Genomic DNA, 25,649 nt, shown 5'->3' on the forward strand with positions numbered 1-25,649 from the left:
CTTTCATGCCTGATCAGGTATGTTCTTAATAATATGTCTTGGGGATCCAATAATACTATAAATTTCTGTAAGACAGGGATTGAATTCCTCACAGCTCCAACAGAAGTTTATTGGATAGATAAATGGTTAGATGGATGGATGTGAAAGTACTCAGAAGCTGTGGTTATGATGTCAAGAATAATAAGACAGAAAGAACTTCAAGTTGGTTGTCATCTATGGAAAACCATGTTTATTTATTTTTTCTTCTACTAAAAGGATGACACATTTCCAGGCAATCAGTAAAAGATCATTAAAGTACAAAAATGCTAAGTACAATCATTAGCATTGTATTATAGGGAAATAGTTGTTACTTTTCCCCCTGAGTGAGATGACAAGTTGAATGGTCACAGTGGGTTTGATTTATAAAGAGGGGCATGGGTGGGTGACTAACTGTCTTGGGTTGACTGGGAATGAGGGATTCCCCAGATTTGGGACTTTCAGTGCTAAGATGGGGAAAGTCCTGAGTGAAATGGGACAGTTGGGCACCTTAACAAAAGAGCAGCATCAGAATGTGTATATGGTTTGGGGTTTAGGTAGAGGGATTAGACATTTCCTCAAATTCCCTATCACCTGTGTTCCCCTTACTTCTGAAGTAAAAATCCCTTGTGTTCTTACTAAGGGTGTTACAGCATTCAAAGACATTTTACATCCTCCATATAATTTTTCTTGATCTTTATGTCAAACCTGGGAGGTAAGGCAGTGGTAACCTAATTTGCAGGTGTGGAGTCCTGTTTCAAGACTCCAGGCTCCCAGAGAGTTTGGGGGTAGACCAAAGACTCAGACCCAGATCCCCCAAGGCCAGTGTTCTCCCCACTGCTCTATTCTTTACTGAAACATCCTACTTGACTCTTTCTGACTTTCCAGAATGGGCAAGAATTGCATGGACAAAGGGGTGCCCCTAAGATCCAAGTTTTGACTTAGTCCCTTCCCTGGGAACAATTCATGCCATTACTCTTCATCTGATGTGTTTACCTGCCTGTTCCTCCTGTAGAAGTCCTCATTTAGGATTCCTTGAATACCCGTCAATTGACAAGTGTGGCTTCATTGTGTGGCAGAAGTAGCAAAGGAGATCCAGTGTATTGGCTCCAAGATGATGCTTTGAATGGCCTCTCCAATCTGCCAGGCAGATAGTCAGAGGACAAGCTCGGCCTGCCATTTGCCACCTTCTTTGTTGAGATCTTTTTGGAATCTTCACTGAAGAGGTACTTAGGTGATACATCAACCCATGGTTGGGGCCTATGACTCTTGGGTTCAAAGACTTGGACCCATTTATCCCATCCACATCAGTATTTTCTGCCTAATATAGACACTTACTTAAGCAAAGAAGACCCAGTACCCTTCCCTAACTTATTTAAAAAAAAACTAGGCTAACCCTGCTCACAGTAGATCTAGCTTCTCTGGACAGCCTGTTAGAGTTCTATCATCCACTTTTTATTTAAATGGTTTAGAGCTCTTTTACATTTTTTGCCTTTATGACCTCTAGGGACAAGAAATCTTATGTCATCCCTATTTCCTCTGTGAGGTGAGACTTCCTTTGAAGCACACACCAGTAATTTCCCAGAGTTAGCACTCCAGGATTAGCTCAATGAATGCGGTTTAACCTTAGCCTGCTCTTTTTTCCCTTAAGAATCATTACATGGTCTCAGAGTTTTATCATATGGATCTATTCTGGGTGCAAATGTGCCAAAAACCCTTGATTTTAGAGTTTTACTATTCTGAGAGTTGAATAAGCATTGGTAATTTTATTTAAAAATAAATAGAATAAATAGCTTAAAAAAAGTGCTGCCTGTGTCCTCTTGGCAGATGCCCAGATTGTGGGTCTTATGGTCTAGTAGCTAAAGCATGGGGTTTCTGGTGCCTCTGTTCTTTCTCCTTGTCTCTTATCCAGCTAAGATCCTACAACCCTCAGAAGTGTGTGCAGAGCTGAGCTCAAATTTGGTTTTCACCTTTGGAGGTGGTTTTCTTTGGCTTAAAGACAAAATGTAGACCCAACTCTCTGTGAAGGGAAGGGATGTTAATCTTGAAATGGTCATCACTGTAAACACTCGAGACGACACACTTGGCAACATGGGTCTTTCCTGAAACATTACTTTTTGGCCCTGAGGGGCGAGATGATGGTTTGACAAGCCTGGAACCTCTCATATCCTAAGACATTGCTTGAATTGAAACACTTCTTGGAATCCTGGAAACTCATGGTCCAGTTTCATTGGGTCATAGGCTATAGTTTACTACAGGGTCAGAAGAATGTCTCTGGGCTAAAAAAAAAAAAATTGACACCTTGATTCAATAGAGACAAGGCCTTCTTATGAAATACCTATTTGCTATTAGAATTTGATTGGTTTCCAGCCCTTTTTTTTTTGTCAAACCTCTTGGCACCAGCACTTCCTCAAAGAAAGACAAGTCTGGTGGGGAGAAAATGAAAAAGATGGCATATTCTTTCCTCCATAAAGAGAAAGAGTCATGGGTTGCTTAGACCAGTGATTGGGCAGTCTCCTCTGAGTTTGCACAGGTTTTTGCAGGCCTTTCATATGGTCAGTGCACTTTGGGATCTGTGATGGTTGCCCCTACTTTGGGGCCGGGGGACATCCATCTGTCCACTTGATTGGGCTCCAGAAGCCATTGTCCTACTTGGCCCCAGAAGGTTCTCCCCAGATGAGAGTTTAGTGGGTGTGTCCCCTGAGTGAGGGTCATACCTCATGTGGTCTCTGTTGAGTTTCTCCCCATGGAGCATCCAGTCCTCTATGTGCTTGGGAGGACTAGAGCTCTCTGGGTTGCTGACTCGGAAGTCCTGTTCTGAGACAGGTGGCACAGGGCAGCGGGTGGGTTGGGCCTCTCCAGGCACTGGCCCAGATCTCTGTCTGCTTCTCCAACTCTGGATTTCCATGTCTCTTTTGTCCTTGGGGAGTTTGTCAATTTTCTGAGCTTTTGAGATCAGAGTCTTCCCATAGGTGCCTCGTATAGACAGGAAAAAATATCTGGCAGGAAAAGAAAGAATAAAGATGATTTTCTGATTTGTTGATGTCTAGAATTTCAGCATTATAAAGGGTTTTAGAATTCATCTCCCCACCTAGGTCAGGATCCGCTTTGCAGCACCTCTAACGGATGGTTCTCAAATCCATACTAGGCAACTCGGGTTTTGGGGAGCTCAACAACAACAATGTAATAAAATAGTAAATATTTATGCAACAATTACTATGTGTGAAGATTATTCTAAGTCCTTTACATATTACTAACTCACTTTATTCTCCCCACAGTTCCACTATGTCAGTCCTTTTGCTTCCCTCTTTTTACAGATGAGGAAACTAAGGCATCCAGAGACTCAGTGATTTGCCCAGAGTCACACAGTCAGAACCAAACACTCTGGATTCAGAGTTTTTGTCCTTATCTATTGTGCACAAGGCAATCGATTCTATTCTGGGCTACTCTATAATGTGAACCCTTTGTGGAACTTAATAATTTTTAAGTAACTTCTAAATATATACATATGGATATTAGAATTTACAGCAGTACTGATTTCACAGAATTACTGTATTACCACCATTTGCCAGATAAAGAAACTGAGGCCCAGAGTAAAGAGATGAATTTTCCAAGGTCTCTCAAGAAGTTAAAAAGCTCTCTGTCGGCCAGCCCAGCGTTCTTTCCCCACTGCCAAGCCTGTAAGAGATTCTAGAATAAAGTGTCTCTATCAGTCTCCCCTCTATTCTAAGTTTAAGACAGGGAAGGGTGGGAAGTTTGAATAGAACAATGTGGTGAGTGGAGAAAGCTTACCCAGGGTGGCATATCCTCCCTCAGGGTGTCAGTTTCTTTATCTAAAAATTAATCCAATGGGAACTTTATATTATGCATGATTTTTTTTTGTAAACCTGCAACTTTTCTAATTTAAAAAAGTATTCACCAAGTGCAATGAATATCTCATGATGATGGAGGAGGTTGTTGTTATGAGGGGAGGAGTGGGGTGAAGGGGGTGGGGAGTTAATGGGGACCTCATATTTTTTGAATATAACATTAAAAAAAAGGCAAAAAAAAAAAAGGAATCCAATTGGTTCAAATGGTATCTAAGGAGTTTTCCAAAAATAGTCCTTTTTTCTAACTTGCCCTTTATCTATTTAACAAGATGTAAGACTGAGTACTTGTCTTTTTAAAGCACATGTGTCAACAGTCTTTCGATACTTGTCAAGGATCTTCATCAAACTGCTTAATTAATCCTGGTAGCCTCTGGCTCCTTGTATATTTCCTAGTGAAGGGTGAGTTAGGGAATATGAAATTTACAATTTTCTCTTTCCAAACCCCCCAAAAAAGACACAAAACAGAGGAATTCAGTCCTTGGGCAGAGGTGGTCACAACCCTGTTTAACCCCAAAAGTGAGGACAGAAATATTGAACTGCACACTTGATGTCCTTTTCCAAGAAGGGCATGGTCCTTGTGTTCTCTCTCAGGGTTCCTCTCCCCAGGAGTTGGAGAGAAGATGGGATGAGTGTGGGGAAATATGTCTATGAGGCTTGATGCTTGTTCTTAATCACTTCGCACTCTACACCCTCAGGACACTCTATAAAATTATTAATACTAGTTACTGTCAACTATATAATGGTCAAACATATTTGAATCATTAACAGGATTGTAGGCTTCCTGAGAGCAAGGGCCTTGTTTTACTTACCTTTTTGTTTTTTCAGCACCCATTGCTCATTCATCTATGAGTGCAGACTATGTGCCAAGAACTGTGTTAGGTTCAAGACATAGGCTATGTCTTGGAGATGTAGGATAAGGAGGATCCCTTCTCTTAAGGCATTGATGGCCAGACAGAGTCAACATGGTTTATAACGAAGGTGGTAGGGCAATGACAGAGGATATGTTTGGGTGGTGGGAACACAAAAGAGAGGAGCCTATTTCAGCCTGAGGAAGGTAGGTGAAGTCATGGAAGGCTTCTGGAATTGGTCAACCTGAAATGATGCCCAAGGGTGAGGAGGTTACACTTGGGGAAAGTAATCGGATGGGCCTTCAAAGCAGAAGGAACAATGTGAGCAAAGGCAGAAGGTGAGAGGCCATGGGACCTTTGGGGAAGTGCACACAGCTTGGTTTATGGAGCCCAAAGTCTGAGGCAGGGAGTGGGAGAAGAGGCTGTGGAGACAAGTAGATGCCACGTAGGGAGGCCATGCACTCAGGGCATACTGAGAACTCCACTAACATTTGTGGTGTTCACTGACTTCAGCTGTATTTGCCATCTTAGTACCTTTTGTCTCCAATTCTGTATCAGAGATCAAGGTTCTGAGGTGACTTAGGAAGAAGAAACAGACCAAACTAGGTTAAGCAAGCTGTCACACTTATTAAAGGCAGCAATTCCTGTTGATGGCACTCTCCCTAATTTTGGCGTAGAACAAGTTCTGCACAGTGTCGCAATGGCCTGTTGACTACAGCTTATAATGATGATGTGGCTGAATTTCGATGCATTGATCTATCTGGGCTAGTATCTTGTTTCTAGAACCACAGTCTCAAGGACCCAGCAGGAGTCAAACTCCTAACTCTTGGGCTAGGAAAATGGTTTACTAAGGGGAGATCGGTGAGTTTAGGAAGAAGACAAGCCCAAACCTTGGGAGAAGAGCCACAACTGGTGTGAGCAAGCAGACGAGGTAGAAAGAGGGGTCTGAGAGCTGGCGTTCCATCACCCAGTAGGGATTGGTGGGACTGTTGCAGATGATGCAGGTGGCGTTGTACAATAGGGATACCACGAAGTACATCAGGAAGCTGCCTAAGAGGGTGAGCCCGTGAATAATGGTCTGTGGAGGGAAAGAGAAAGTAACACTGTTGAAGGCTTAGCTTCGATTAGGGGGCGGGACAATCACACTAGGCTAGCTTTGTTTTAAACTTTTTTTTTTTTTTAGATCTAACAAACATATAACAAATTCATAGAAGCGGGCACGGGCAGTTTAATAGACCAGTATAAAGCAAACACCTGTGTTATAATATTACCGTCCAAACTTTGCCTTCACCCTAGAAGCCCCTAAACCTTGTCCCACCACTAGGGGGAACTATTGCTCTGAATTGATGGTGATAAAGTCAACGCTATTTGTAGTTTTATTACCTATATCTGTTTCCCTGCACAGCTTGGTTTTAATGTTAATAAAATAGAATGCAATTTTGCATGATTTTTGTCTTTTTTCTCCTTAATCTTATGTGTGTATGACGAGTCCATTTTTTCTGCATGTGACTGTAGTTTACTCATTTTCAAAGCAGTACAGTGTTCTACTGTTTTACCTGTTCTGTGCAACTTCTTTTTTTTTTTTTTTTCCATTTGTGTCTTCTTTTAGACTTAATGACCATTGTATTAACTTCACTTTCCTGCTTTACCAATTTGGAAGTTATAACACAATTTTATTCTTGTAGTGATTATTCAATAAGTGACAATGAGCAATCTTAATAACCACCGTATGAAGTTTATAACTATTTCCCTCCTCCTGAATTATACAAGGGCTTTCGAGCACTTTAACTTTGTTTACCTTTCTCCTGGCTTACACAAATATTGTATGGTCTCACTAATATGAATGAAATATGATGAGTAAACTCATGGAGTTAAACTAGAGTATAGGTTACTAGGAAATAGAATGTGGGTTGACAAAGGGGAGCAGATGCTGAATACAATTAATGTAATGTACAGACTATAGTTAATAGTAATGTAACATTTTTATAGCAATGGCAAAGAAGTTAAAAATCAATGTTAAGGGTCAACAATGGGTGTATAAGGGTCTTTGGGATTTTTCCTATGGAAAATATTCTGAAATAAACTAATCTGATGACAGCACATTGCTGGGATGAAACTAAGAGCCACTGAGTACACACTTTGGATGGGTTGAACAAGGCAGGGGACCATATAACACAGTGAACCCCGAGGTAAATGATGGACCATGGTAACAGTACAAATACGAGAACGTTCTCTTACGAACTGTAATAAATATACAATTCTAATACATGGTGATACTAATAGGATGGCTTGTGGGAAAAACACACCAAATATATGCTATGGACTATAAACAGCAATAATATGACAATGTTCTTTCACCATTTGTAACAAATGTGTCACAACAATGTAAGGTGGTGGTAGTGGGGCCATGTATGGGAAAATGTATGGTATGCATGATTGTTTTGTTAATTCACAACTTCTCAAATAAAAAAAATCATCTAGCATGTTTTAGATGTTTTCTGTGGGAAAGATGATCTGGATAATCCAGCCCCTGTTTCTGAAGAAAAAAACAGCTAACTTTTATAGTTGCTTTGGGGGGGGGGCGTTGTGAATATGGACATAACTATTAAAATTCATGTTAGATTTCTACACAGGGGAGAAATAGACTCTCCCCCACTTCAAGCACTTTCAAAAGGGAAGTGCATTTCTCATAATGGTTTTAGCAGCTGACTTCTTTCCCCAGAGCACTCAAAATTCTGAGTTACTATTGGGATACCTGGTCTAAAGGTGCATTAGCTTGCTTAGTAATGCTTAAAGCTTAGTGAAAAGAACAAGTTCCTTCTTTTAAAGGTGGCCAAGTAATCAGTCAGAGAGGATCTGGAATCTTTAGTCTCACCCATTTGAGGCCTGATTACATTTTGTAGGGAATTTTGAAAAGTCAAAAAAAATCTAATGGCTAAGAGGGTCATAGAGAGCAGTGTTCCTCTTAGGAAATATTTTGGGCTAGATTGAAAAAAAAATTGTATTTGAATTACTGTGAAATATTTCAAGCATACAGACAGTAAACTTTTGTTTTAGTTTTCTAAGTGCTAAAACAAATGCCGTACGGGAACTTACTGGTTCACAGTTTCAAGGCTAAGAGAAGTCCAAAATCAAGGTGTCAGCAAGACTGGACTTCTGGGCCTGCGGATGCTCTATCTTTGGGGTTTCTGGCTTTTCTGTCACATGGCAAAAATGCACATGGTGGCGTCTTCTCCTTTCTCTTCTGGGTTTCACTGACTTACACTTTCTGGCTACTCCTCGTGGCTTCTCTCCCTCTCTCTGACTTTCTCTCTGCCTATAAAGGACCCCAGTTATCCCTATGAAAGCCCAACCTGACTCATCCGGGCCACATCTTAACTGAAGCAACATCTCCAAGAGAGTTTATTTATGATGAGTCCACACCCACCAGAATGCAGACCAAGACCAAGATGAAAAACATATCCAAACTGGGGTACACAATTCAATCCACATCAACTTTATACACCCAACATCCAACCTTATTCATTTAATCTTATGCCATATTTGCCCCAGATTTTATTAAAAGGTTAAATCTTACAGAAACAACTGAAGTATCTGTGTATCTGTTGCAAATACCTGCTCTTCAATCTTGAAGATAAATTCAAGTGTTTATCATTGCTATACATATTTTATATATACATGTTTAGGTATCCAAGTTTGTGATGCTTTTTTACTTTATCATGCATTTGTATTCTTCTGCAGGGTTTCTTACTCCATACTATGCTTTTGAGTTTTATCTGTGCTGATGGATGTATTTCTAGTTATTCATATTTTACTATTGTATTGTATGAATATGGCACAATTCATTAATTTTCCTGTTAATGAACACTTAGGCTCTTTTAAATTTTATTTTACTTTGCTATTAAGAACAATGCTGTAATGAACATTACTGTATGTATTTCCTTCTTACACATGTATGCATATTTCCAGGGTATATATGTAGAAGGGGAATTGTGTATACAGTGTAAGTTCTAACTCTTCTAGCTATTTCAAATTGTTCCCCAGTGTGGTGGTACTAGTCTATAGTCTACTAGCAGCATATGGAAGTTCCTTGGCAAAACTTTTTTTTTTCCTTTGTTGTGCTTTATTGCCTTTAACACGTTGCACACGTTGTTGAGCTGATTTGCTAATATTTTATATAGAATGGTCTATATTGATGAGTATAGTGCAATTGGTCCATAATTTTCTTTCCTTGAACTGCTCATGCCCAATTGGCATAAGGGTTATTCTAGTCATGAAAAATGAACTGCCTATCTTTTTCTATTCCATGAAAAAATTGGTGTATGATAGGGATCATAAATTTGGTAAAATTCACCTGTACAATTCTGTGTGCTTGTCTTTGGGACAGAATTACAAATTCAATTTCTTTAATGACTGGTTTATTCAGATTTGTTGAATGATTTTGACTGTTTGGTAAATTTAATACTTAACAAAGTGGCCAACTTCATTTAAAATTCTCAAAAAATTATTCTTTTAAATTGATAACATCTCCAAATATATTCCTCTTTTCATTTCTAGTATTATTTTTGTCTTCTTTTTTTTTTTCCTGGATCAGTTTTGCCAGAGATTGTTTTTTATTAGATTTTTTGAAGAGTCCAGTTTTGCTTTTGTTGATCCTTCATATCCTTTCTTTGATCTATTTTCTTATCTTTTTTTTCTCTTCTATTTTCTTTATTTAAAAAATTTTTTAAGTTCCTTGAGTTAAATTCATTAACTTTTTTAGCTTTCATCTTTTTGTTTTTAATAGTAAAGGTTTTAGTTGTATCACACAAGTTTGTGTATCTTGTATTTTCATAGTAATTCAGTAATTAGAATGTTATAACTTACATCATGCTTTACTCTACCTCATGAGTTATTCAGAAGTGCATTAAAAAATGTCCAAGTGTGTTAGGTTTTGTTAGGTTATCCTTTTATTACTTGTTTCTAATTAAATTACCTTGCTATCAGAGAACATTGTATTTTTGATACCGATTATTTGGAATTCCTCTGTGATTTAAGAGTTTTTTTTTTTTGGTAAATTGTCTGCTTGTATTTGGAAAAAAAAGTGTGTTTGCTATTTCCTGGAGCAGGGTTTCATATATTAAGTAAATGAATTTTATATTGATAAAATGTGATTATTTTATTCAAAGCTTCTATAACCTTTCTATTTTTTTTTTTTTTTTTCTATTTGGGCTATGTCAGTTTCTGATAGAGTTGTGAATTTGTCAATTTCTCTTTATAGTTGCCAGGAGGAAAATATTGAATTTGATAAATATTTCTTTTAATAGGTAAATTTAATTATTTACATTTATTTTGAATATCAATACATTCTGGGTTTATTTCAATCATCATATTATATATTTTTGTTTATCACCCATTTTCTTTGCCTTTCACTTTCCATACATGCTGTAAAATTGATATTTTCTCTTTTTTCTTTCTGTTCCTTTAGTGGCTAACCTTATGTTTTTAATATACCAAATAAATGTAGATTTTATAACATTTACAGTTAAAGATACAATTCTATTCTCTTCCAACACATGATGTCGGCTTTCCCATAGACTAATTATCCCCTCTCTCAGCATCCTGTTGTTGTTTCTTGTAGTTTTAGCTTTTATGTTCATTAATGTTCTTTTAGAAGGTCATCCTTTCTTTTAGTGAGGGTCTATGGGTAGCAAACCTCATAGGGTTTGTTTATCTGGAAAGGTCAGATCTTGACTGATAGTGTAGCTGGTCCAGTTATTTCCCCTCAGGTATTTGAAGGCAATTACTTTGCTGTTTTCTGGCCTCTATTGTTTGTCAGTTTAACTGCTGTTCTTTTTCAAGTAATGTGTGCATGTTCTCTGTAGACTTTAAGGTTGTCACACTATCTTTTTTTCGTTCTTTTTCTTTTTTTTTGGTCATAATATCTTTTGCATTGTACAGTTTCGGTATGATATATCCCGGTGCTATGCCCAGATTTATTTTATTTTATTTTATTTATTTTATTTTATTTTATTATTTTATTTTATTTTATTTTATTTATTTTATTTTATTTTATTATTTTATTTTATTTTATTTTATTTTATTTTATTTTATTTTATTTTATTTTAATTTCTCTCCCCTTCCCCCTGTTATCTGCTCTTTCTGTCCATTTGCTGTGTGTTCTTCTGCGTCTGCTTGCATTGTCAGGTGGCACTGAGAAACTGCATCTCTTTTGTTGTGTTATCTTGCTGCATCAGCTCTCCATGTTTGTGGCGCCACTCCTTGGCAGGCTGAGCTTTTTTCATACAGGGCGGGTCTCCTTGGGGGCCACTCCTTGAGTGTGTGGGGAACCCCTACGCGGCAAGGCACTTCTTGCGCGTGGCAGTACTGCGCATGGGCTGGTTTACCACACGAGTCAGGAGGCCCTGGGTATTGAACCCTGGACCCTCCATATGGTAGGCAGACACCCTATCAGTTGAACCACATCTGCTTCCCCAGATTTATTTCGATTAACTCTCTTTCTCATTGATTATCTCCATTCTCATTGATTATATCTACAAATTTGCTTTTTCACCATCCTCTCCTTTTCTTCTCTTGGAACTTTTATTATGTGTTTGCTGGAGTCATTTATTCTGACCACCATTTCTGCTAATTACTTTTTCGTATTTTTGTAGAATTCTGGATGAGTTCCCTATATAATTTTCCAATTTGGACGTTTATTCTTTGCCAGTGACCAATCCAGAGAGAATCCCACAAATTGCATTTTTAAGTTCAGTGACCATTTTTCATTTTCAAAAGTTCTAAACGTTTCCTTAGCTTGGCTCATTTCCTAGTATAAAAGTTATGTCTTTGACTCCTGACCCTTGCTCATAGCTTCTGATAAAGCTATAACTTCAGACAGCTTGTCATTGTCATTTTTAATTCTGCTTCCTTACTTGAGTGGGGAAACTCCAGTCCACACCTTGTACCCAGCTGTAAGTGGGGCTCCAGGTCTTCTGCCATGGCCTGTGTCCCACCGTTGCTCCCAGAAAGCTTTCAAGCTTGAGCTTGCAGCATCCCTAACCCTCCCAGCATTGCAACCTCTTCTGGTGCTGCTGGTCCAAGGAGAAATTTATCCTGTACTCAAGCCTGGCTATGCCTTTTTGTTTTTATTGCTTCTGTCTATCTGTCATTGGCATGCATTTGGAGGGGGTTTCCAAAGTGGGAACACTGTGATCCAGAAGTTCCCTTGGGTGACACTTATTATGTATTTATTGAGTAAATTCCATACTATGGCATGATACACTCAGAAATATGAGTGGGGTCAGTTGACAGGAATCCAGTTTTTAAGCCAAAGGGGCTTGGGGCTCCTTACCCAGGTCTTCATTTCCATCGCCTGGTGCAAGAGGATTGTGGCGAGGGAGATGGTGTTTATGGGCATCCCAAAGGTAAAGACATCAATATCAGAGTCCTTGTAGGTCTGCAGAGGAAAAACAAGCAGGCATGTCAGATGTGCCCATGGACTTGAGCCTTTGGCCTGGAGAGATGACCATAAAGAATCAGTGAAACCAGGTGTCAAGAGAGGGAAAGAAGTGGGGAGAGAAGAAGGTATCCAGCAGCCATCCGAGATGAACAGATGAAGACGAAGAGTGAGTTGATAGGACTAAATGATTTAGAAACATGTTTGTCAGAGGAAGTCACAGAGGGTGCTCCGAAACCACTGTGGAATGAATGAACAAAGAATTTACTGAGCATTCCCAGGAACTGTTCTAATGGCTGTGGATACTTCCATGTTCACCTCCAAGGAGTTTATATTCTAGTAGGCAGGGTAGATGTGGTTCAATTTAAGATGGTAAGTACTGTAATAGAGGGAGCTCAGAAGAAGGGGTATCTCAGCTGAGAGCAGAATAAGAAGGCATTGATCAGACGAAGAGGGAGGGGAAGGGCGTTGTAGGCAAGAGAAGCGAGGGTGACATGGTGGGCTTGTAGAACTCCAGATTATCCTGTACGGTAGGTCTGCTGAGCACATGAACAGGGGCAAGAGACGAAGCACGAGAGTCAAGCAGAGACCTGGTCAGGGAGGGTATTGTAAGCCAGGGAATTCAAAGAAAGCGTAAGTGCCTCCCTCCCTCTAAGCTCAACTTGTTGCTCATTGGAAAAAAATATGTGCTCAGAGGCTGAGCAAGCAATACCATTTAGTTGTTGGCGTTTATCTCACATCCTGGCCACCTGTTAGGAGGAATACAGGTATCTTTCGGCATCTTAATTCTCACAATTCAAATCAAAGAACCAATTTGAGATGAGGTTGGTGTTCCTTGCTATCTGCATTCTTGTTTTGTATTTCAGGTAATGCATTATCTCTATTATTAGAGTTTGCTGCCTGAAGGTTTACTGCTTTGACCTTGAAAGTACAAATACATATATATAAATCAAAGTTTGAAAACTCAGATAACTTTGGTGATCAAGTAGGAAACAGTAATGAGTGAAGAAGGCCAGGTTTAATACAAAGTACAAAGGGGAGTGATGGGGACTATGGCAAAATGGAGAGCACATTGCCCCTGTAAGCAGGGCTGTGATTCAGCTCCAGATTTTTGCCAGGGGGAAGAATGACCCAGTGTAACTATATCTGCTAGTTTTTTGAGATCAGCCAGAAATTAAGATAGTTGGGTAGAGTGTTTGTAGCCTCTGCTGTAAAGTGTCCAGAAAGATACTATAAGCCCAGGGTTGCATATAAACGGGACTGGTCCCACCCTGTTATTTATATGGCCAGAATGAGTCTTCATGACTTACCAGGTAAGGGATAAAGAAACAGATGAGGCTCTGGTAGAATGCATCCACCATGGAAATCCAGAAAGTCCACCAGTTATAGCACTGCCAGGAAAGAAAATACCAACAGTCACCCACAACAAAGCAAACCTCTGTTCTTTTTTGAATGTAGCTTTCTTGGATGCAGCTGGGTAGTCAAAAGGGCAATCGCAAGCCTCTTGTCCTTGGGACAAAGAATGACTTGTGGGTGGCAGAACTCGATTCAAGTCCTGGCTGTGTGACCTTGTATAAATCACTGTATTGCTCTAAGAACTGGTTTCTTCTTCCATAACATGTGGATAAAAACAATTCCATCAATTTCCTTGGGTTTCAAGAAGACTGTGGTCAAGTCTTAGTACCTAGTAAGTACTCTGGTGATTGAAGGCTATCATTCATTAGCATTATTGCTAGCGCTACTACAAGGTTGTAGGTTTACAGATTCTGATTCTAAGGTTTCTAAATAACATCTGAAGGGAAGATTTCAATGACAGGCTAGGACCCCAGGATCCCAGGATCTCAAGGGACACAGCCTTGTGGCTTCAGAGACAAGTCTTCTCATTTCATGCTTCACTCTTTGTGCCTTCCCTGGGAAAAGCAAATCCATTTAAAGTTCATTTTTTTGTCACATTAACTTCTTTTAGTGTTATTTTCTCAAGGAATACATTATATAGTCAGGTTGCCTATGGGAAGGGTGGAGTTAGAAGATCTCAAGGTGTACATGTGCTACTGCCATACCTTCTTTGTGTGAACTGCTTGACTTGCTGTGTTGCTCTCTCTATCAGTCTTTGGGTTAGAACTGGACTTGGTTCTTTGTTGGCTAGCTACAAGAAATCCTCAGCTTTCAAACACCACATCTGACTTTGTCCCCTTTTCCTCAAGACGCAGATACTCTTAGGATTTTAGAAGCCGGTTTCTCAGAGTTCTTCCCCGGAGGCGGTCCTAGCCCTCCCCACCCACATCCAGTCTCCTTGCCTGCGTTCATCTGACAGAGTGCTGGCTGCTTGACTTCTCCAAATAATTCAGGGCATTGGTGTGGCCTCTCTGCATCTGCTAGGAAACCATCTCTGATGGCATCACTGGCATTCTTTGGTCTCCTTGATACTAGCAAACTCAAGTCATGCTCTAGAACATGTGTGATCTTGAGTACTGAATTTTGCCTTCTCCAATGTGATGTTGAAGTGCTCATTTGTGGATGTTTATGAATGCATTACCCAGAGAAAGGGAAACTGGCTTTTAGTCCCAAGGCTTCCCAAACTGGGCCTTGGGGGTTCTGTAGATGGCCCTCAAAGTGTGGAGGTGGGGGGGGCGGTAGTCAAGGGGGCTGGGATCTTTCTGTTTGCCTCCTCTCTCTTCAACTAGGGTAGCCTCATCTTAATATGTGATGTAAGTAAGTAAATACTTGAAAAGAAGAATACCCACTGGTCTGGTCCAACACATTCAAGAGCAAATGCACCCGAAAGGGAAGAGAAGTTCAAGGTCACACAGGAGGTCAGCAGCAGAGCGGACACCAGAGTGCAGGGCTCTAGACCCTCAACCCAGTGCTCTTTCTCTGACCCTTCCAGGAGGAGCCCCCTCTTCCTGCCTGCCCGAGCCTCTTACCTCAGAGTTCTGGCCGCTCCTGTATAGCTCAGGAAATGCCAGGAGTGTTTCCGCAGATACGTCTTTGTCGAGGACTCCAAAGATGATAGGAGGCAGGGAAGTGAAGAAGAGATTGAAGAATATCATCTGCCAGTAATCGATCATGGTGGAGCCAGAGAAACCACAGAAGAACTGGTACCAGAAAAGCAGGTTGACGTAGCACTGCAGGCAGAAAGTGTGGCCTTGTGAGCGAGACCCTAGAGTGCAGCCAGTCATCACCTGATCTTCAGTTCCCTCATTCGTAATGTGTGGGGCTGTAGAAGGATTAGAGATAATCCTAACTGCCTAATGTCCTTCAGACCTGAAGGGAACTCCACCAACCTTTTATGGTAAAGATTCTATGGTGGTTCAGGGCGCAGGATTTGGAGGCAGCGATGCCTGATTTTGAATCTCCAGTTCTGTCATTTACAAGCTGTGTGACCTTAGGTAGTTATGTCTTGCCCGAGTTCAGAGCTAGAAAGTGGCACAACCAGAACCTGAGTCCTCAGAGTTCTTTCTCTTCAACCACCCCAACCTCTCTGGTTCCTGATTTTGGATTACACAATGACAATGCTGACTGAGATACTTCCGCCAAGAAGCTCTATGCTTTGACTTTTCTGTCCAGAGGACTCATGGGAAGTGGTCTGGCTCTGAATGAGGTCTTGGTGTTCTGAGATGCCCTGGCCCCAGCGAGTGCTCTGCAATCAGGTCCGGCTCCCCGGGGTGGGCCCTGGGCTTCAGGCCATCCCCTCCCCCTGCAACACCTTACACAGCTGTCGGATTCTAGTATCAAGGAGACTTAATACCTCCTTAATATTTGAACCAGCACGTCAAGTGCATAAGTCACTGATGTTGATTTGGGAACTCAAAATCTGCTCATGGTGTTCTTAAACCCATCTGCAGCATGATAAACAGACTGAGCTTTCTCCCCCTTTTAAATCTCCTCCTCTGAGAAATGACTTCACCAAAACTAATAGAGCAAAGCCCTAGTGGCATCACAGAGATGGATATCTTTACCTAATTGTAATTTAACATTGATTATTATGAAGGGTTTTTAGAAGAAAAGGGTGATCATATGTAAGTTAATTTTCATCTTCTACAAAAATGTCCTTGAAGACAGGTTCCTGAAGGATTTTGTGTGATATAGGTTGCTCGACAGATTTAACTCAGAATTTAGACCTAAGAGTCTGTCTTCCTCCTTGCATGCAGGACTGCTTGTTTTATCCAGAACATTTAACAGGTGGCCCCTTTTGTCCCAGGTCCTGGTGCAATGAAAAACCCTTCTCTCTCTCTGATTTCTGGTCTTTGCTCTCATATTTCCTGTATAACTTCCCTATTGCCTTTCTGCTTTTATTATAAGTCACTTAAACTTCTTTCTGGAATTAGATACAGTCTGTGTTACAAAGTCATAAACTGCCTGAAATACTTCCTATACAGACTCTGGTTGCCAGCCCCTCCTTCTTGTTATCTAAGTTATCTAATGGATTATCACAGTTATTTTTGCTCTTCTTTTAGGCCATAGTGGAAATGTTACTTTCTTCCTCTTTGATTAGATTAAGAATCTCCTGGCTGTATAAACTTCCTTTATGAAGATGCTCCGTAGGAAATGGACTTTAAAAAAACTATTTTAAATTCTTTTTCCCTATGATATGGAAAACCTTTAAGGTTCATACCAATTACCTGGGGATTTGTTAAAAATGCAGATTCTGACTTAGTAGATCTGGGGTGGAGCCTGAGAATCTGCATTTCAAAGAAACTTCCATGTGATGTTGATGTTGCTGGTCTGAGAACCACATTTTAGGTAGCAAGATTCAGCTAGATTAGGAGTCGACAAACTGCCTGGCTGCCAAATGCAGCTGTAAATCGAGTTCTATTGAAATACAGCCTTGCTGGTTCACTTACATATTGCGGATGGCTGTGTGCCACGCAGCAGATCTGAGGATTAAGATAGACCCCACCGTGTAGGCACTGCAGGGCCCCAAATCCTCCTTATCAGGCTTTTTGCAGAAAAAGTTTGCTGACCCCTGGTTTAGACTGTAAGCTTCATGAGGGCAGAAACCATGTGTAGTGCTGTTCCAGACAGAGAGCAGATGCTCAATAATTATTGAATAAATGAAATAAGTCTTGGTTGTTCTACTGTTCTGATTCTCGTCTTAGAGTTTTAACATGAAAAGCATGTTTCTTTCTGAGGCAGGGTTAAGATCTTGGTTGTTTTCTACTTCGCCTGCTTAGCTGAAGTCTTTACACCTCAGAGGGAGCGCGCTGAACCTGGAGACAGCATCACTGAGATTGGGAGCTTGCTCTTCTCAAGAAGCTACAGTGCAGTAATTAATTCATTGTTCAAATTTCAGAGCAGGCAGGTTTTTAATCCCCTCTGAAATTGGTTTCGGATGTGGAAGTCATAGTTCTCCACCCTCTAATTGCAATGGGGAGATAATGCTGCATCAGTATCACAATTTCGAGCACAGCATTGGGCTGGAAAAAAATATCATTTAAGCTTTGAAAGCATGGCTGGCTGGAAACATTTCCTTTTCTCTTTCACAGATTTAATGCAGAGAAGAGGTTGTGCTTATTCAAAAGAATGACTCCTTTAGAGGCAAAATAAAAAAAAAATTAAATGGGCATTTTCAATTCTGAGTAAACAGTCTTTCACGCTGAGCGTGAGCTTCAAGTCAATTGGAGTGGCTTGTTTGCATAGACTTGCTGAAATAATATTCCTATCCAGTTTATTCAGTTTACATTATTTTTTTGATGTTCCTGTTTATTTACATTTACTTTGAGCTTTGCACAGAAAGGCTCACCCCTGCGTGAGGTGGACTGTGACTGTCTGAAAGCAGGATGGGGAGACTGGAACAAGAGGGAAAAAAAAATACAGTTTTGGAGATGCTACTTAGCTAATGTGTTTCTCTTCCATCACCCTGGTCTAAATCCTACCTTTTTCATTATGCAAACAGGAATCAGATTCTATTTGGAGGCTTTGGGGATTATTCAAAGGTGCTTGAACTAGACAATGAAAAACTCAGGCATTTGTGCCTTCCTTCATGTAGCAATGTTCTGATTTCTTCCTCTACCCATTGTTTATCAGGGGCTTTCCAAACAAGAGCCTCCAACAGCTTTGATACCTTGCTTGGTGTGTGCCTGCTTTGAATCTTTATTGATAAGGCAGAAGCCAAAATATTTTTAGGAGACACAATAATATCTTCATATACTTTTTTGTATTTGTATAGTGTTATGTGCTTTTCAGAACCCTGACACTTAAGCCTCTTAATAATGCTTCTAGAGGCAGAGTCATTATCTTCCCATAGTATCGTGCTTTTTTTTCTCTTTTTTTAGGAGGCACTGGGAATTGAACCTGGGACCTCGTACATGGGAAGCAGGCACTCTCAAACCCCTGAGCTACACCCAGTCCCTATCTTCCCACAGTATTGATGAGGAAATTGAAGCTCAGAGAGGTTAGGTGTCCTTTCCAAGCTCACGCACAATGCTAGTGTCAGGCAAGATGAGAACCCAGATTTCCCCACCTCAAACATTTTTGCCAATAGGCATTTTATTTAGTGTCCTGCCATCTGGGAACTTCCTGTTGGGAAGCCTGAAGGTGCTGAAGTGATGTATAGGGTCTCAGGTTGAAGCTATGGGCTCCAGTCTCACATTCTGTGGGGTGCAGCCCTTGTGTGGGGCTGGCTGTATCTGGGGAGGAAATCTAAGACACAAATCAGGCTAGTTCTTTAAATCCGTATTTCTTGCAATCAGAAAATAAATCTCATTTATTGAGTTCTTCTAAGGCAGGGGTTCTTAACCAGGGATCTGTGAGCTCGAACTGAAATTCAAAAAAATATTATTCTTGTGGGGATGTGTTGGTGCAGGTGTGATATATTCATTAAATAACACACAGTGCAGTGTGGACTTAGTAAGGGGTCTCTGGTTTTCCCCCCTGACTGGCAAAGGGGCCATGGATCAAAAAGGTTAAGAACCCTTGATCTAAGGGTAATAACAGCATTATCAGTGATGATAAAAGTAATGGCTAATCTTATATGATTATTACAATCAATTTATATGCCAGCTCTCATTTAATCCTCAGAACATATGCGCGAGAAAGGTGCTAATCTCTTCCGCATTTTACTGGATGAGGAAATTGAGGTTTAAGAACGTTACAAATACGGGAGCCTGAATTTGAAATGTGTGCGACTCCAGAGTCCAAGCCCCTCTCGCTGCCTCCTGTGTGCTAGGTGCTTTTATACAGTATTGCAAATCCTCACAATAACTCCACAAAATTGGCAGTATTAACCCCATTTTAGCAATGGGGGAAACTGAGATCAATGAAGTGTCTTGTCCAAAGCTAGTAAGGGGCAGTTTCAGGATTCAAATCCAGGTCCGCCTGACTCATTCCCTTCTGCTGAGAAGCTTTGTCCATGGCCGTGGGGAAAGCTGGCCTCGCAGCCAGGACTCCCGAGGCCCAAGTGTAGAGCTGTTACTGTCGAGCTACTCACCACATTTTTGTAGAAGTAGTATACCACCATCCTGGCCAAGCGCGAGTAACACCAGTGGCCGTGAACAAGCAGCAGCTTCTTGAGGTGCCTGAAGCGGGTGATGGCAAAGTCGCTGGACATGACAGCCTGGGAGGGGAGACTAGAAACATCAGCATCCAACCACAGCTGCCACCAACCCAAAGAGATGCCCCTGAGGGTGTTGCTTTGTTCTCCATCTGCAACTGGTGGTGTCAGAAAGACACTCTGGCTCAAGGGTAAGATGAGTAATTAGCTTTAGTTTTCCTTGGACGGTTCGTTGGACTCTGACACCCACCTGTTCTTTCGGGCATCTGAAACTTCCCCAGAACCCAAGCAGGGCATGCCAGAAGGAGCCAGGTATCTAGTCTGGCCCTTCATCTCCATCCGTTTAGCAAACAAGCACCTATTGGGGTCTATTCTGGGGATGCAATGGTTAACCAGAGTGGGGACCACCATTCAAATAATCTTTAAACCTCTGATCACCACCTCCTGAGGCACGCCATTCATTTTGGTATCAGATGGACCTGATGGTTGGATAACTCTTCCTTTATATTGAATTGAAATATATCTTCTGCCCTTGGGATTATCCTGAACAAGGAGAGTTTATAGTCCTCTCTTCAGAGTATGTGCTTTGGAGTCAGACATGACTGGTTACAAATTACCTTGGCCAGGTGATTTCACCTTTCTGAGTCTCAGTCCCCACATTCCCTTCTGAAAAAAAGTGGCGATTGTTAAAATGAAATGAGATAATAAATTTGGAGTCCCTTACAGAGTCCTGGCATGTGATAGGTGCTCAAAGGTAACACTTGTAATGGTTTTGCAGCTTCTGGGTGCCCTTGCATCTTTAACAACAAATTTAGACAATGACTAAATAAATTTTTTTTTTTTTTGTTATTTTTCTAAATATAACTTTGATTCAAAATACAAAGTGGGGTCTGTTTTAATGAGAAAACTTAGTAACTCAAGTTGATATGCTCGTTCTGGACTGGGTTTTGACTAAATTTTATATACCATTAACATGAATTGAGCAATATATGGATTAATCTAGATATCAAGATTAAAATGTCAATAGAAAAGTATTTTCAAATATCCTTTTTACTGTCATGAAGGGTGAAAGAGTGAATCATGGACTCCAACAAAAGACATATTCTTAACCTTAATCTGAGTTCCTGTGGGTATGAATCCATTTGTAAGTAGGTCCCTTTAAGGATGTATTATCGGTTTAAGTGTGGACTCATTTGTGAATAGGATCTTCTAAGATCCAAGAGTCTGTTTAGGTGTGGCCAAACTAAATCAGGGTGGGCCTTAATCTGTTTTACTGGAATCCTTTACAGCAGAAGAGATTCAGAGCAGTCAGCCAGAGAAAGCCACAGAAAGAAGGAGCCTCCCTGTTGCCAAGAGTTTACTATCAATCACTAATTGGTGATGCAACTAGAAAAAGACTTTGAATAAAAGGGGGAAAGGGTAAATACAAATGAATTTATATGGCTATGAGTCTTCAAAAAAGAGTTAGAAAGTCATCAGAGGGGTTGCACTTACGCACACCTCAGCAAGATCCCAGAGACAGCCAAGTAGATACAACACCAGGTACTGGTACTTCTAAGGGCTATGGAGATCCACAGGTTCTATGGTCATGGCAGTTGGCTCTGGAGTTCAGTGACTTGTCAGTGGGTCCTACTTTGGAATTTGTGTTCCTGAGTGTGATGGAGTTAGACTCAGATGTGACCTTTCTACACATGCCTCTTCCGTCACTTTTACTGAGCCTGTGGTTGGTGCTGGGGTTGGTGTATACCAATCTCTGGGTTGGCCATGTGCCAGCTGGGCCCTGAGCCTCAGCAGAGCTGTAACTCCTACTCTCTGGCTCATTGGACTTACCCAGGTCAGCTAACAGGGAGGTGAAGCTGTTCAACCACCACACCAGGGAACCGAGTGTACCTACAACTCCAAGAGAATCGCATCCATCAGCCCTGTGGGTCTAAGCCCCCTCTCAATATAGAGGTGGAGTGGACATCACCATCACAGGGTCCATAGGATGGAAGAATAGAATATGGATTAGAGTAGACTTACTGATATTCTACTATAGAACTTTTGTGACTAGTAATGGAAGAAACTAGCATTGATCTGGAGAAAGTTTCCACAGTTGTTGCTGAGGGCAGGGACAGGGAAGAAGAGATGTGATGTAGGGGCATTTTTGAGACTTGGAGTTGTCCTAAATGGTATACCAGGGACAGATGCTGGACATTATATATCCTGCCATAACTCAATGAATGGACTGGGGAAGAGTGTAGACTACAATGTAAACTATAATCCATGTGGTGCAGCAGTGCTCCAAAATGAATTCACCAAATACAATGAATGTGCCACCATGATGAAAGAGGTTGTTGATATGGGAAGAGTGGTAGTGGGGTGGAGTATGGGGTATGTGGGAACCTTTTATGTTTTTTAATGTAACATTTTTGTGATCCATGTATCTTCAAAAAAATACTTTAAAATAAATAAATGCTCAAAAAAAGTTAAAATAAAAAAATAAAAGAAACCAGAACAGAGTCAAGGAGAGAGAGAGAGAAAGAGAGAGAGAGAGGGAAATCACCATGTTCTGCAAACCAAGGAAATCCAAGGCTTTTGGCAAGTCACCTCTATAAGGCTACAAACTTTCAGGGAGAAAACAAGGTCTTGTTAATTTCTTGAGTTTGGACTGTAGTCTCCAAAACCATGGGCTAATAAATGCTTGCTTTTTAAGCCACTCCATTGTGTGGTATATGCCATATAGTTCTGGCAAACTAAGACAGAGGGCACTGAAACTTTGGACATGGGGGGAATTACAGAGAGAGAGGAAGCATGGTATCAGAGAAAGGGTCATATATGTCCTGCATGGTTGGGGACTATTCAGATTTAAAATCCAGACATTGGTGGCTGTCTGTACAAAGCCAAGCATCCTTTGATCTCCCTCTGTGTTCTGAAGGACTGGGCAGTGGGGATATGGTGATGGAGGTCATGCATAGCATGGAAATCTCTGGATTTTCAGATCAGAAGCCTCCAAAGCTCTCTGGGAGATTTTTTCCCATACAGTGTGGGAATTCCTTCACTCTCCAATGAGGATAAAAGAATGTAAAGAAGAAACAAGAACAGTGGGAGGGAATAATACCTGCATGCCTTCTTGTCCAGATATTCCAATTCCAATATCAGCAGCTTGAATCATGCTCACGTCATTTGCTCCATCACCTGCAAGAAGAGAGGTCATGATGTGCCTTTATTCCTATTTCAACTGCTCAGTAACAATGAGAAAGTTTTTGTACCCAGTGGCTCTAACATGCCCCTGTTGTATATAATTGAATCATTTTAACATTCCTTTGAATATTCTTGTAGGAGAACTGATTGCTATGGTATTTGGCTTGAGAGATGTCTTCTCTACTTTGGATAAGGAACCTTAATTTTTTTCATCAACATCTAAGTGTCATTTTTTTCTGGGCATGATGTTATATATGGGGATACAATGATGATTAAGGGAGACTTAGGCAGTACTTTCCAGTTTACAAAAAAGACCTTTCAAATGTTGCAATGGATCCTACAGATGAGCAAAAGAAAATCTAAGTAATTTAGGGATTCAACAAGGGCAATCCAGCTATTGAAGGAACCCAGGAGAACTGGAACTCAGATTTCACTGATTTCAGGGCCAGTATGACTTCCCTAACCCAGTTTAACTTGAAAAACTGACCAGGTCAAAACAAATGGAATATTTGGACAGAAAAATCTCCAGAGGCTGTCAGTAATGCCTCAAAGAGGGACAATGGTCAGTTTTGTTTCTGAACATAGGAAAATAGGACTGACTAATTTTTTTGTTGATATGCATTTAGTCACATTAAGTTCCAATTCAATGATCTGAGTTATTTCATGAACTTCGAGGTGGGGCCATGAAAAAATATATATGTACACACACACATACACATATCTAATCCCTCTCCCACAAATAGACAAGACCTCTCTATACCAACACTGTTAAATAGATTTTTCTGTCATAATGGAAATTCTCTGTACCTGCACTGTCTAATATAGGAACTACTAACCACATGTGATTATTGAAATGTGGCTAGTACAATTGAGGGAGTAAATGCTATGTGTCTCATGGCAACTAGATTGGACAGCATAACTCTATGTAATGAGCCTTTTTCAAAAGCCTGATTTTAATTCTTACCCAGTGCTTTATTTTCTAGACCAGAGGCTGGCAAACTTTCTGTAAAGGGCTAGGCAGTAAATATTTTAGGCTTTCTGGGCCAAGAGGCAAATCAAACAACTGTTCTTGCTAAAAGATCAGTTGTCTTTTATACATTTTACATTTTAAAATGCAAAAACGTCTCTTAGCATTCATACAAAATACATAGTGGGTTGGATTTTGTCCGTGGGTTGGTTTGCTGACCCCTGTTCTGGACTATGGTGTCTTTATTTTCTTCCTATCCCCAGTTATTTTTCCATGATTTCTCATAGTAAGCTACAATTAAATATGGACTTGGAGGAGAACATTTTCTTCTCCAATTATATGGCAGTAAAATTTATTGATCCTAAAATATTTCATCATTATAGGTAGCTTATTTTCTTATAATAATTTATATTTTTCTTAATAGTATAGCAGTGCAAAATTTTAATAGTCTCCATGGCAGAACAAATCCAACCTTTAATTTCCTTTCCTAGTGAGTCAGGGGAAGTAGAGGTGTGGAATCATGCTATTTCTCGCCCTGCCGGTTTTGTTTCTGTTGCTATGTGAGTGAAGCCAATCTCCTACCTCAGGGAATCAGTCCTGGACCATTGCTTTATGTGTGTCTGAAATTCTGAAAAGGACAATTCATGTTATAAGTAGGAGTTGCATTCTTTCTGGGTTCTTTCTCTCTCTCTCTCTCTCTCTCTCTCTTTCTTTCTTTTTTTGTTGTTGTTGTGCTGAACTGCTTTTACCTGAAGGCCAGAAGAAAAACATGATGTAAAATTGGCTTCTTATATGAAATGATAGGAAAGAAAAACTCTTTCTATGCTTGTATAAGAGGAAGAGACTCTGGTACCATCTGTACAACTGTCTCTAAGTGAATGCAATATTTACTATGTGCTTGGTAGGAGCTGAGCATGAGATGAAATGGTGAATAAGACTGACATTGTTCCTCTGCTCAAGGAACCCATGGTTTGCTGAGCAAGCCATCATAGTATGGTATGTTTTGGAACTCTGAGTGCCAGGTACTGTGGGAGCTCCTGGAGGAAATTAAAGATAGGTTGGAGAGGAAGGAGTATTTTTCAGAGGGAACAGCTTGTACAAAGGCCTAGAAGTGAAAGAGAACATGGCCCATGGAGAATGGTGAACAGTTCCTTTTAGCTGGTATATGGAGTGTTGAATGTTGGGAGCAGGGCCAGGCGGCAAGGGAAAGTGGCCAGGTGGTAAGAGATGTGGTGGCAGGTCATGGAGACCAGATTGTAAAGATTCTTTTAAATCAGGTTTGGGAGTTACTGGAAAGTTTTAAGAAAATAAAGTTTTTAATTCCCTGCCTCATCCAGGCTCAGAGTTTTAGTACTCTCGGAACAATTCTTTGTCAACCAACCTGTCAGCATTTATTGAGGATATACTTTGTGTTGCACCATGCATTTAAACATGAGCCAGTCCCAGCTCTTAAAATCTCCCCAGTAGCCACTCAGACTCAGCAGAATATAAGTTCACAAGTGCCCAAGGTTCATAGAATTGTGCCATGCACTAAGTATTGAAGGGGAAATGGTCTGCCTCCCTGAGTTGAGATGGTCTGAGGATATATTGGTGGTGACATTTCTTTAACTACCTGGATGTTCTAAATTCCAGGTCCCTGTTCACTTTGACTTCTTTCTATGTCCTGACTTTTCCTTAGCTGACCTCCTAATCCCTGGAATGTTGTTTTACTCTCCCAGTCTAGTTAGCCTCTGATTTATCTCCTGCTGCCATAGCTTGATTCCCAGGTTGAACTCTCTCCCAACAAAACAATGACCTCAGCCTAAATATCTGAACTTTGATACCTAACCTCCCACCT

General features: G+C 40.6%; 1 protein-coding gene across 3 annotated transcripts in view; it reads right to left on the minus strand.

Annotated features, from left to right (window-relative positions):
• Nucleotides 1-202: 202 nt before the first annotated feature.
• The window catches only part of ATP10B (ATPase phospholipid transporting 10B (putative)), a 259,276-nt gene continuing 233,829 nt past the window's right edge, over nucleotides 203-25,649 (minus strand). For all 3 annotated transcript variants that reach the window (XM_058281733.2, XM_058281736.1, XM_004467210.5), the window contains 7 exons: nucleotides 22,763-22,839; nucleotides 19,600-19,725; nucleotides 15,095-15,295; nucleotides 13,481-13,561; nucleotides 12,066-12,170; nucleotides 5,623-5,810; nucleotides 203-3,014 (listed from right to left, as the gene is read on the minus strand). In XM_058281733.2, coding sequence (XP_058137716.1) covers nucleotides 2,564-3,014; nucleotides 5,623-5,810; nucleotides 12,066-12,170; nucleotides 13,481-13,561; nucleotides 15,095-15,295; nucleotides 19,600-19,725; nucleotides 22,763-22,839 — 1,229 coding nt within the window. In that variant the 3' untranslated portion in view covers nucleotides 203-2,563. The remainder of the gene's footprint in view (nucleotides 3,015-5,622; nucleotides 5,811-12,065; nucleotides 12,171-13,480; nucleotides 13,562-15,094; nucleotides 15,296-19,599; nucleotides 19,726-22,762; nucleotides 22,840-25,649) is intronic.

Source organism: Dasypus novemcinctus, chromosome 2, assembly GCF_030445035.2.
Source record: "Dasypus novemcinctus isolate mDasNov1 chromosome 2, mDasNov1.1.hap2, whole genome shotgun sequence".
In the NCBI taxonomy this organism is placed as follows: Eukaryota; Metazoa; Chordata; class Mammalia; order Cingulata; family Dasypodidae; genus Dasypus; species Dasypus novemcinctus.